Genomic DNA, 12799 nt, shown 5'->3' with positions numbered 1-12799 from the left:
CGAAAAGGTATAGGCTGGACAACTCCTGCGGACAGTGGACGCAGAAAGCATAGCTCGCACGGACTGCAAACGCGTGCAGCTACGAGTCATGGCATCGTCGGTGATTTGTTCCTCCGCTGTGCGAGGATTTATATTGGGAGTGATCTTAGTCGTTGCCTGTCACCTGTCTGCCACGGATGCCGCGGAAAAGCCACCAGGCCAAGGTGAGATTACAAGGACGTGCGTAGGCGAGAACGAAGCCATTGGTTGCTTAGTGGAATTTTGGTTTGGTTTGGCTTGGTTCAGGGGGTTTAACGTCCCAAAGCGACTCAGGCTATGAGGGACGCCGTAGTGGAGGGCTCCGGAAATTTCGATCGGATGTCTTCCGGCCGCGGTGCGACAGACTGCCTCCCCGGACGCCTGCGTGCGGACCCGGATGTGGCTGCCGCGCCATATTCGGCGGAAATAAATGTTCTTCCTCCTCCTACGACCACCTGGGGTTCTTTAACGTGCACTGACATCGCACAGTACACGGGAATTTTGCCTAGGGTTATGTGGTATGATAGTAGTGGAGTACCGCGGTTTAATTTCGACCACATGGAGTGTTCTTACATGCGCCAAAGCATTATTAGTGCACGGCACTTTTTCATTGAAAATTTGAAAATTGGTTTTGGGGAATGGAAAGGACGCAGTAACTGTCCCACATATCTCGGTGGACAACCGAACAGCGCCGTAAAGGAAGGGAGAAAGGTGGGATTAAAAGAAACGAAGAAATGGTTGCCAGTGAAGGGCTCCGGAATAATTTCGACCGCCAGGGGATCTTTAGCTTGCACTTACATCGCACAGCACACGGGCACCTTTTGCGTTTCGCCTCAGTGAAAATGCGGCTGCTACAATCGCTATCGAGTCCGCCAGCTCGGGTTCAGCAGCCGAACATCATGGAGACTGATCCTTTTTAGTGGGCAGAAAAAGGCAATGATTTTTTGTCTATGTTGTATACTATAGTCATTGAGGCTTACCAGGTGCCTTCAAATAGTAGTCGCTGGAAGTTGCTAAAAATGTGTAAGAGTCGCTTCTACTTTCTAATACGAAGCCTTACTTACAGGTCTCCAGTGCGATGGGTGTGTGGCTATCCTGCAACGTAAGTCTTGCAGCGTCTTGATAATCTGCTTCTGTTCCGAGAAAATTGCTTGGAAAGTTAATGACGATCTACACAGGGATAAATTATGCGCAGCTTTCTTAGTAGCGATGCCTTGCGTAAAAAGCAAAGAACATAATTTAAAATACAAAAACAAAAAACAAGTTGAACCAACAACTAGCAAGAAAAAAACAGTAGGCAGGACTAGCGCTATAAGTGGGCATCCATTCGTGAGCAAAACTATCCTGTACTCTGCTTCACTTGTTTTTAGACGGTAATATCGATCTTCTGTGATGGATAGAGATTGGTGCATTTATTCGGCTTGATACCATTTTGTCCGTGGGCTTTAACGTTTATCTTCTTTCGTGTTTTCTAAAAAAAATGGTCACTGGCGATATGTAAGTTATGTGCGTCGATAATGGAATAAACGAAGGGGGCTCGCCCAATTCATGAAATATACTCGCTAAAAGATGTGCAGTCGCCCGCCAACCTTGTGCAAACACGAAATACTTGCTTTTAGCGTGAGCTATGGGCCCAGGATGTGACAGGCAAACGTAGATGACTTCGCCATGACGAGCCAGCCATAGCCCGCGCTCTGCACTGTCCCAGAAGAAATCCGGAACTCTCGCCAACGCGTTTAACGAAAAGTTCCTGAAATTGTGATGTTAAGAACGTGGTCGGCCCTATACGGGCGAGGCCAGCATATAGTGAAACCATTTCACAACTCACTTTAGGAATGTTCGGAAGTCTCTTCTATTTGTACGTTACCAGACTTGCAAGTAATTGATTACTTGTAATTAATTACATGTTCTTAACATTTTATACTTCTTTGATTGTTAAGGAAGGGAAAAGTAGGGGTCTATTGATACATGGAAAGAATTCCCCAACTTGAGCCTCCCTTTCGAAATAAACAGCTCATTCATTCATTCATTCATTCATTCATTCATTCATTCATTCATTCATTCATTCATTCATTCATTCATTCATTCATACTGCTTTGATGATTTTTGTAAGAGGTATTGTTCTCTGTAATTTAGCTACTTTTTTCAGTAACTGATACTAATAATGTGTTACTTTTTGTTCCAGAAACAAGTTGTAACCACTAGCATAACGTCGAGAACTCTAACTGGGTGCCAAACACTGCTTCTATAGAGTAGAAGCTTCCTGCGAGAGAGCGTCATTGGTCTGGCTGTGGAGAACCCGTGCGCACTGTAGGATATCTGGGCATGCAAGGCCGATATATGCCTGCATTTAGCTGGGCCCGTGTTCCGTGGTACAGAAATCGCATTTCATCATGGCGGCAGAACAGAATGACGCGCTTAGCTAGCGTGGATCTTGTCGCCTCAGAACGCGAACAGCAAAGCGCGGTCTCTTTTCACCGCGTACACCATGTACTCTTCAGTGTCGTTGCTTATGTGTCCACAAGGAAACGTAGAGAAAGTACGGACGAAAGTTTCTGAGAAAAAAAATATATATACTGACAGTGAAAATTAGCAACCTATAAGCTGCAATGAGCTATACATCAAGCAAGCCGCACTAACTCATCCTAGTCTGTGTATATCTGGGTCATTTTAATTAATGTTGGAATTAATACGATGTATATCGCACTGTGCTAAAATGATCTCGCGCACCAGCAGGCTTAGACTTCTGACTTTGCCTCTGTGGCTCGTATGCGTAGAGCTGCACCCGAAGCTGTCTGAGAGCCAGGGACGCAAGCGACTCATCGAGGGTGCGCTCAAGGGTCTGTGCAACGCCGACAACTTCGTCGTGTACAGGCACAGCCCACCCAAGATGCTCAAGGCCTGCAACTACATACTCGGTGAGCGACACTCTGATACTGCGCACAGCCGCAGCAAGGTTTAGGTTGTAGCTATAGTAGATGACGTTTCTTGTGTCGGAAAGTCTCCAGACCGGCTTAATTTGTGAATACATGCAGTGTTTTGCTATTATGGGACCCTGAGAATGTCGCCATGGGTACCGCCAATCGCACGGCATGAACCACCGGATTTGCTGCTGCTAAAATAATGTTCAAGCTCTCATGTTACGCATTCTACACAGTATTTCTGGTTGACCCCACCTACAAACTGTCATTGTTTGAATGCCTTGTGCTGTGTCGTTAGGATTTGTTCGCTTTTCACTTAGTAATTCAGCTAGTCAGCCAGCCATGCAGTCGGTCTTTTCTCAATCAATCAATCAATCAATCAATCAATCAATCAATCAATCAATCAATCAATCAATCAATCAATCAATCAATCAATCAATCAATCAATCAATCAATCAATCAATCAATCAATCAATCAATCAATCAATCAATCAGTCGATCAATCAATCAAACGATCGATCGACCAATCGATCAATTTTCACCAGGGATGATTGAAGATATCGTGCAGAAATACATTTTAGGAGTGTTATGACTTAATATGCGCTTGCCTGTCGGGAGCAAACGAGCTAGGGACGTTGAAGTTCGAAGTTAATAAACAACAAAAACTACTTAGCAGCGCCTGAAGCCGCATATATCATGACACGTACGACTTCTAATGCCATTACAACTGCACTAAAAGACTAAAAACAACGGGATAAAACCCTTGACGTTTACGGTCTCTCTTAACACCAAACATTAAATAATTTTTTTCTTATTATAATACGATGACGCCTCGGCACTTCAGCTTATTACGAATTCAAAGAAAATGAGGCACTGAAGGTTAGCAGTGAATAAAATATGGCAAAAGAAGAAAAAAATTGCAAATTAGGCGAAGGGCTTTATAGACCACGCACGCATGACCCTGACTGGCTGTTACAAAATTTGATAAAACAAAAAGAGCGAATGCCGTTTATACGCAAAATAAGTTATAAAACGCGCTGCAGGCGCGTAAGCAGTGTACCGACGGGACATGAAAATGCAGCATGGAAAGGCTTAGGTGTACCGAGCGATAAAAACTTGCGAGCTACCTCTTCTTTGTGCACATTAGGGTACCATATCTCGCTGGCGCAATATCACGTTTCATTCCTCTCGCTTTGCTCTGTTTCCACCATGTCTTTTAGCCTTCCATTCGGCTCGGAAGGTTTATGCCGGCCGCTCTCGTCCAAATTGCACTTAGCGTATAATAGAGGCTCTCCGAGCCTGCACTATGCCTTAATTCACTCACGTACCGCCTTTCGGGAAGGAGCGCTTATAGACTCAATGTCCTATGAGATAGCAGCACGACTTGGATAATAAGCTGGCTTGAAGAAGAGCGTTTGTCGGAGAACGAGGGACGGAGGACACGTACTTGTACAAAGCTATCTTGCGGAGGTTTGGACAAACATTCGGCAAGAGGAATGTCAATTTCCGCCTATGTTCACTCTGCGCGATAAAAGGGTATGGATCGGAGCTACATGGAGGTGCTGCAACCGATAAGCACGAAAGGATGTATAATACTCGCTTGTGATGCATTGGAAATAGTCTCGCCTACGATCTCTACAAGCGTTGTGTTCGTCCTTTCCGCCCTTCTTTCTGTGTGTTTTCATTTGCCTGGAGCCGTTGCGCTGTTATTCTATGAATGTGTCCCAACTACAGTCCCAGTTATCCCAACAATTAAAGGTGCACTGGAGAGGAATCTGAACTCGTATTTTTACCGCTGGAACTCGATCTACGCGTTCCTGGCGTTCTTAGAAACTTCGAATCATTGCCCTGTGCGGTCGGTTTCCCTAATTTAAATCCGATTAAACGCGCCGGCTTTCGCGTTTATTTTTTTTAATTCCCCGCAGGCGGTAGGAGGAGTCAGGCAACCTTTCAACCAGTCCCGTGGCGGCTTGCCGCTCTGCCATCGGCGGAGTGATACGTAGTTATCGGCAAAAGAAAAGAATCCACACGTATTTTTATTTCCGTGGACCTAATTTGCAGCAATGTAGTCTCTGACTACACCTATTTATTCACGGAAACCTAAAAAACAAGATAAAAGCGAAAGCAAAGCCGCTATGCGACTGCCTGAAAGGCACTCCATGCGTTGGTCGTCCCCCTCCCACCGTCTGCGGGGAATTAAAAAAAAGGCAGGAGCCGGACTTTAATCTGATTTAAATTAGGAAAATCGGCCGCACATGGCTATAATTCGCAGTTTCTAAGCATGCTCGGAACGTGTAGACCGAGTTACCGCTGTAAAAAAGATGAGTTCAGATTCCTCTTTAGTGCACCTTTAACACTTCCGAAGCACAATCTCTTTTATTGTTTTATTTTTATTTAAGAAGGAGGCGGGGGGTACACGGATGTGGTTAAGATGACCGAGAAACGTGCTTGTTAGTGTGCTGTTAATTTGGTGTGCGATTAACACCTCAGATTTTGATCAAAGGACTGATAAACAGAGACAAAAGTATGCATGTACTGGAAAGTGCGCATAGCTGTCTGTAGTTACCTTGTTTTGCTTGCAGTTAGAAATAGGAAGGTTAACAGACAGCGAGATAGGCTGGGCGTGCCTCATGTGTTTGACTGCTACGTGTTGGTCTAAACGACCGGGGTAATTAATGGCGCTCTCTCATGACACTTAGCGCAAGTGTTCTTTTTTTATGTTTTTACCGTGCACTGTTTCGGGTACTCGTATATAGTTCTTTTAACCTGTTATACATTGCTTTATGCTCTCTTAGAGCGCTCACGTACGCAATTGCATCCTTTAGGCCCGACATGGCTATGATCTCGGATCCGTTGCCGAAATGTATCCGTAGACGGAGCTAAACGCAGTAAAAATAGACAGTATAGCCATTTTTTTAGTTTTGGGACAGTTGGGCTAGCTTTATGCAAGGTAGAAACATTTAGCAATCACCGAGCGAAAGCGTCGTTTAGTGTTCAGTATTGGTTTTCTATGCCGTCTTAAAGGTGCACTAAACCGGAATCTGAACTCGTCTTTTTGCGGCAGGAACTCGATCTACACGTTCCAAGCATTCTTGCAAACTTCGAATTATGGTCCTGTGCGGCCGATTTCCGTAAATCAAATCGGATTAAACATCCCGGCTCCAGCCCTTTTTTTTTAACTCACCGCTGACGGTAGGAGGAGTCAACCAACCTTTCAACCAGTCCTGTGGCGGCTTGCCGCTCTCCCATCGGCGGAGTGATACGTAGCGATCGGCGAAACCAAAGAGTCCATGCGAATTTTTATTTCCGTGGGCCTAATTTGCAGCTATGTAGTCCCTGACTGGATATATATTTATTCACGGAAACCTAGAAAAACAAGTTAAAAGCGAAAGCGTGCAGTGCCTGAAAGGCACTTCACGCGTTAGTTGACTCCTTCCTTCTACCGTCAGCGGTGAGTTCAAAAAAGGCGGGAGCCGGGATGTTTAATCTGATTTAAATTAAGGAAATCGGCCGCACAGGGCAATCATTCGAAGTTTCCAAGAATGCTCGGAACGTGTAGATCGAGTTCCCGCGGTAAAAATACGAGTTCAGATTCCTCTTTAGAGCACCTTGAACTGTTCGATGCGATCGATGGAAACACTTTACCAGAAAGATTTTGTTGAAAGAATGGACCATTACCTTCAATATTTGCATAACAGTATCTTACGATTTTCCAATTTTCAAATTTTTTGTCCGAGAATTTTGGACATCTAAGTCGTGTTCGCTTTGCAAACTCGGGTGGTCCTACGTTTGGTCTCGATTATATGGACTGCCAGTTGTTCCACCTTGAATTGCGTGTCCTGAGAGAGTGAGCGCTGTGTACGAAGCCCACAAGTTTCTGACAATGACCGAAAGCTGTGAAATCCGGTGCGGATTCTTATTTATCGCAGTCTAGCGCAATGCAGACGACAACACTTTTGCAGAAAACATTACAAACTTAATCAATAGACTACGATCAAGTCTGAACAAGCTTCTCATGTTTCAAAACATAACAGTAGCCCCCATCCAACTGCTGTGATTCCACTCGAACAGACTGCCATGGCTGAATTGTCATTAGTTTGAGTATGTCCCTTTTCCTCTAGTTTTTTACGAAAGGTCCAGTTTAAAAACGTGCTCCGGAAATCACTTGACCAAGTTCTGGTCGAAACCACGGGTGATAACGAAAACCTACCGATAAATACGCTCGTAGTCAGCGTGGCGATTTATAGAAACTGTAGTATGCGTCATGCATTGGCTACATTGTGCCCGCCCGACCGTTGAGGATTTCTTTTTTACCGACGGACTATCGAAAATGGATTTGACCAGAACTTCCGTTGCTCATAGGCAAGGACCCCGGCGTTGTGAAGACGTGACTCAGAATTTGCACAAAGTCTGATCATATCCTTCCTTGTACTGCCCGCAATGACAGTTCAATTAATGAGTGATTGCGAGAGGTTGCTTGGGAAGAGCAACCGCATGGTCTGAAAAGCTAAACCACGCTAAACCATCCGCCATTTTTTTTTGTTTTCGTCCCTGTAGACAACTACAAGGACGAGCTGGTCGACAGCTTGCACAGCTTCTACAAGAAGTACAAGGTGAAGGACAACCTCAAGCTGCAGGCCGAGTTCTGTGACGAGACCATCGAAGTCTGCCCGCCAGGGTATCGGGACACAGACATCAGGGTAAGGAGAACGACGCCAGCGAGGCTTATGTTGGAACGTACGTATAGAAGGAACTCCACTAGGATGTAGACTACAAGGCACCCTTCTTGACCGTGTCAACGCACGAAGGGTCCTGAATTTCGACCACAGGCTTCGGCGCTATGATGTTAAGAACCGGAACCGTATACACGTCTGCGCCAACCTTCCTCTTTAATGAAATCGTGCAATCTACGATGATGTCTATGACGTGTGCGACAGCTGTTGTAGGTTCGTTTTCGAAACTACTTTTACAAGGGCAAGGGAACAGAAACGCACCTAATAGAAAATATAAAATGGAGGTGTAGCGCTTATAATTTGCACTGGAGTCGCAAACAGACGTACCTTTTAGTCCTACCTCGACAAGCACATCACAGCGCTATAAAGACATGCTTTGTGACAATATTAAAGTGCGCGGGCTACAGAAGGGCGATCTAAATGTGCCCTTGGAGAATGGCGTCTGAATGTTTCCAACAAAAAGAGCTGCAGTAGATGACTTCATCGACAGTCACAGGTCATGTTAGCATTGTGCTCTTACAGTTACTCAAATCATCGTCTGCATACTCTGTTCATATACGTCAGTCCAACTATGAGCAGAAAATGGAGTCTCACACAAGTGCCACTGACTGTGAACTCTTTTTAGTTCCGTTAACAAGGACAATGGACTAAATAACAAACTTTGAAACCTTCTTGTACCTCCTCCACTGATTTGCGTTCGCTTTTCACTGAACTTTTCGTCTGCTCATCATCAGGGCACTTAACTTCTCGCAAATTTTATAACCTTCTTGCATTCACGTTTGATGTGTAATCACCGCAATTCAGTGACCTCATATTTTCTTTATTTTCTGGTTCTTTCATTTAACTTATTTTCTGAACCCTTTTCTTTCTGCCTTTCTCTCCCTAAAAACCGACCACTCCCCAACACAGAGTAGCATGTAGCGCTTTTTAATCGGTTAAAATCTTTGTTCTTCATTAAACACCCCCAACCTTTCTCTCTGCATCATTTCAGATGAACCCCGTAGGCATAAGCGTCGATGAAGCGAACGAAAAGCTGGCCCAAGACTTGAACTTCAAGCAAGAATTAGTCTCCGAGCCTGAAATAGACAGGGACGAGCTGTGACATGCGCGTTGACTGCTGCGCCTCAGACGAAACGAGCCCAATTACACTACATGGTTAAATACACTGTAATTCCCGGATGCAAGCTGTGCACATGGAAAGACCCCACCTATGTGGGCGTCTGCTGCAGGTGCCTTGCGAAGATCGTACGTGAGGAAGACAAAATGTGGCGGAGTTAATGAGACACGCACAAAGCAAGCGATCAGATGTATATACCAAACACACTTGTACGCCTAGTAAAAACATCGGCATGCACACGCACTAGAGTTATTTTATTTCTTTTTTCCACCTTGGTTGCATGACACTTGAGGGGCGTTTCGCATAGCTGGAGTCAAGGTGGACAAAGTAAGAAGGAAAAAAAGGAATATAATCTGCGGTAGTGGAACTGAAGCAGCATTTTTTTTACTTTTTACGCAAGACAGAAGACGCAGAGCCGCGCAACTGAATGCCCTCCATCTAGTGGGTTCAGTTAGCTTCCATGGCAACCGTAAATAATTAAATTGCCGAAATAATTGGTAATGACTGTAGAAAATCGCAATTGCTATCTCACTTCTGAATGGACAACTCAAACGGCCCCTGAAGTAATGAAGAAGGGAGTTAAAAAGGCAGAGAGGAAGAGGTACTGACGGGGTCCGGGATAATTTGGACCACCTGGCGTTCGTTAACGGGCACTGACATCGCGTAGCACACAGGCACCTTTTGCACTTCGCCTCGATCGAAACGCCGCCGTATTTCCCCAAAAGTAACTGTACTTTCAACAAATTCGCCCAGCTTTTCCCTTCGATACCATTATTTATGCTAAGTCTTATGTAGTTACTTATTCCTGCCAGCCCCCTCGCTGGTGCCTTATTTCCGCCGATTGATCTGCATCCGGAAGGATTGATACGAGGGAAACAAGCGGCTGTTCCCTTGGCCAACAGACATCCTCTTACTTCGTTTTGTTTATCAGTTATTTGATAGAAGAAAAACAAGGTCCATCCCTTGTACGAAGGGCAGAAAACTGCACGGGTGCACAGTTGCGGATAGAATATGAACCACACTTCCGTGTTCAAACTCTTCTGTCGAGTTGAATAGAAATGTTCGCCGCCCTGGTGTGCAGAGGCAACAGTAAATACTACTTGCCATGGCCTCCGAGATCACCTGCTTGCGCTCGTAAACGGATGACCTCGGAGGCCATGCACTTGCACATGCATCAAATGTCCTTTACTTTTCGCCAGACGCGTCAGAAGACTTAGCCAATGCGTGGCCCATATCCTGTCCACGACTGCAGCTGCGCAAATTCAATGGCGCCGGGGCGCACAGGCAAAAGTGGACCCAATAATGACTTTTAGTTAACGAGCTTGATCTAGCATCAGCGCTCTGTACGCGCCCGCAGCCGTTTCGACATCGTTTCGACTCTTTGGACATCGCGCCCGCAGCCGTTTCGACAGCGCAGTTGTTGCGCTGGGCTAAGCACACGCCAATATCCCATTAATGCTAGAGCATTATATGGTTCATCGGCGCGAAACCTGGCGTTTCTGTCCCCACGAAACGGCCCGAAAACTCCAATGACGTCATCATGGTCTCGGATGACATCGGTAGTAGACCATATGACATTAAACGAGACAGTAGTAGAGAGTGATAGTGGCATCTTTGATGAGGATGGTGAGGGTTAGTGATTAAGACCTTTAGGTCAAATGCCTTTATGGTAAAGGCCTTTAGGTCAAAGGATGCTTTCGCATTCGCAGCACGTAAGTGCCCCCGTAAATTTTGATGTCTTCTTTGAAGTGAGGCGGTAGGGAACGCAATTTTTTCCAGTAAACTAAAATGTATAATTTTCGTACTTTTTAAAAATTTCGAATTCCATTCCACCTCTTCTTTACCGCTGATGCGTTAGTTTTGCTTTCACTATCAATAAAATACTGGGCTTGTGGATCATGTCCTCTGAAATGTTTGGATCAGAGTATGTTTAATGTTCAACATCCTAACAAGGGAACAGCAGTTCGCAATAGGTAGCGAGGTGCTGTAAGTAGTAAGAGAATGTGTCTACTTAGGGCAAGTATACCGCAGATCCGGATCATGAGAGGGAAATAACTAGAAGAATAAGAATGGGCTGGAGCGCATATGACAGGTTCTCTCAGATCATGGATGCAGTTTACCAATATCCCTCAAGAGAAAAGTATAGAAAAGCTGTATATCTTACCGGTACTCACCTATGGGGCAGAAACGTGGAGGCTAACAAAGAGGGTTCAGCTTAAGTTAAGGACAACGCAGCGTGCTATGGAACGGAAAATGATAGGTGTAACGTTAAGAGATCGGAAGAGGGCGGAGTGGGTGAGGGAACAAACGCGGGTTAATGACATCGTAGCTGAAATAGAGAGGAAGAAATGGGCTTGGGCAGGGCATGTAATGCGAAGGCAAGATAACCGCTGGTCCTGAGGCTTTTGCCCTGCAGTGGGTGTAGTCAGGCTGATGACGATGACGACGACGATGTTTAATGCCTTCCAGATTGCCCCCACAGGTTACACACATCTTCCATCTGACTGCACTAGTTCCGTGAGGTTCCGCGGCGGTGCCGTCAGGGTGCAGCACCAGTTCAGGCAGTTCAAGTACAGATTAGCACTGGCTGCTTCCAAACCGAACAGTCGAGTGCAGGCTTGCTCGTCTGCTTGCCTTGTCGTTGCCACCTAATTATAGCCAACTGCGTGCCACCGACATCACGGCCGCCCAAATCCCGAACAGCGTGAAGACTTTTCAAGCAGTAAAACTCTGTGAAGTGTTGCCATCAACCAGCCCCAGGAAATCGCCGTTCCACCGAAAAAAAAAAAGCTTGGCGGCCAGTTAGGCAGCGCCACCAAGCGCGCGACTTTAATGGTGTCTTCGACTGGTCGTTTCAGATCGCTCTAGAGCGCTCTGAGATGCAGCCGCACGTTCGGCTGGTCGAAATCAAGCGCTCTGACTACATTCGGCTGGATCTTTCAGAGCACCCGCCTCCAGCTCAGAGCGCTCTGAGGCGCTCCGAGAAAAAAGTCGGAGCGGCCCCGAGATGTGTTCACGTGACAGAGCCATTTCCGCCGTTTCGCGGAGACGGATGCGAAGCCAGGGTAGCCAGGACACACCACGACCGGTCTGGCGAGGCCTAACGCGTCGGTTTTTACGCATCCGTTCAAACAAGTTTAGGCGCTTAGGTATTAGACGCATTTAAAACGTCCCTGCTGTGTGGCTCTGTGAGGCGAAATGTCGAAAAAAACACGAATCATTACGTTGGGTACGCCATTACGGAAGTTACGTCCTTTTTCTGCTTCGTGCGCTTTCGCTCTGAAAGCTTGCTGACCATTCGGCTTGACCGGTCTCGCTATGCGCTCGGAGCTGGAGCGGCTCTCATTTTGCCAAATCCGAACCGGATCGTGGGAGCGACCAGTCGAAGACACCATAAAATAGGCGCCAGGCTCGTGCGAGGTTGAGCGATTATTTCAGACTCATGGAGGAAGGAAAGGAAGGAAAGACCATGGAGGAAGGAAAGTTTTCCTTCCTCCATGGTCAGACTACTAAATCAGCTTCAAGGACTAGAGTCAGCAAATTTCGCTTGCATGTTTTATTCCGTCAAATGATTCCTTAGACATAAAAATACATGGATCACCTAGTGATATTCACTTCCGACCACTATAGCTTATGACTGAATTTCTTATTATAGCTGTTTCGGGACAGGGGGGAAAGTCAAAATCGGCAATAGAACTGCTAATGTGTTGTTGTCACTTCAACTCTTGAAGCAGTCTAGTTTAAGTGCTGTAGTGAGTTGAAACTACTATCAGCGTTTATACGGGAAGTTTTTGATGCCTCACGTGGCTTAAAGGTGCACAAAGAGGATTCTGAGCTCGTCTTTTTACCGCGGAAACTCGATCTGCACACTCCGAGCATTCTTAGAAACTGCGAATTATGTCCTGTGCGGCCGATTTAGCTATTGAATGAAATTAAACTCGCCTTCGAAAAGAGGAGGAGTCAGCCAAAGTGTAAAGTGTCACCCACCCACATGGAGCGAACAGACGCTG

General features: G+C 45.9%; 1 protein-coding gene across 1 annotated transcript; it reads left to right on the top strand.

The window, feature by feature from the left end:
- LOC149358181 (uncharacterized) lies at positions 1 to 10683 on the top strand. Its single transcript, XM_089585096.1, has 5 exons — positions 1 to 203; positions 1085 to 1120; positions 2796 to 2936; positions 7497 to 7639; positions 8664 to 10683. The coding sequence occupies exons 1-5, from the start codon at positions 89 to 91 to the stop codon at positions 8772 to 8774; spliced, it is 546 nt and encodes a 181-aa protein (XP_089441222.1). The 5' UTR covers positions 1 to 88; the 3' UTR covers positions 8775 to 10683.
- The last annotated feature ends 2116 nt before the right edge of the window (positions 10684 to 12799 follow it).

This window comes from Amblyomma mixtum, chromosome 3, assembly GCF_055824585.1.
Source record: "Amblyomma mixtum isolate Tamu chromosome 3, ASM5582458v1, whole genome shotgun sequence".
NCBI classification, from domain to species: domain Eukaryota; kingdom Metazoa; phylum Arthropoda; class Arachnida; order Ixodida; family Ixodidae; genus Amblyomma; species Amblyomma mixtum.
Note: the sequence above shows the minus strand (reverse complement) of the source record. Positions and strands in the feature narration are given on the sequence as shown.

Coding starts and splice junctions, on each gene's coding strand:
- LOC149358181 (XM_089585096.1), top strand. CDS start 89: ATGGCATCGTCGGTGATTTGTTCCTCCGCTGTGCGAGGATTTATATTG. Junction 204..1,084: donor GGAAAAGCCACCAGGCCAAG/GTGAGATTACAA, acceptor CCTTACTTACAG/GTCTCCAGTGCGATGGGTGT. Junction 7,640..8,663: donor ATCGGGACACAGACATCAGG/GTAAGGAGAACG, acceptor GCATCATTTCAG/ATGAACCCCGTAGGCATAAG.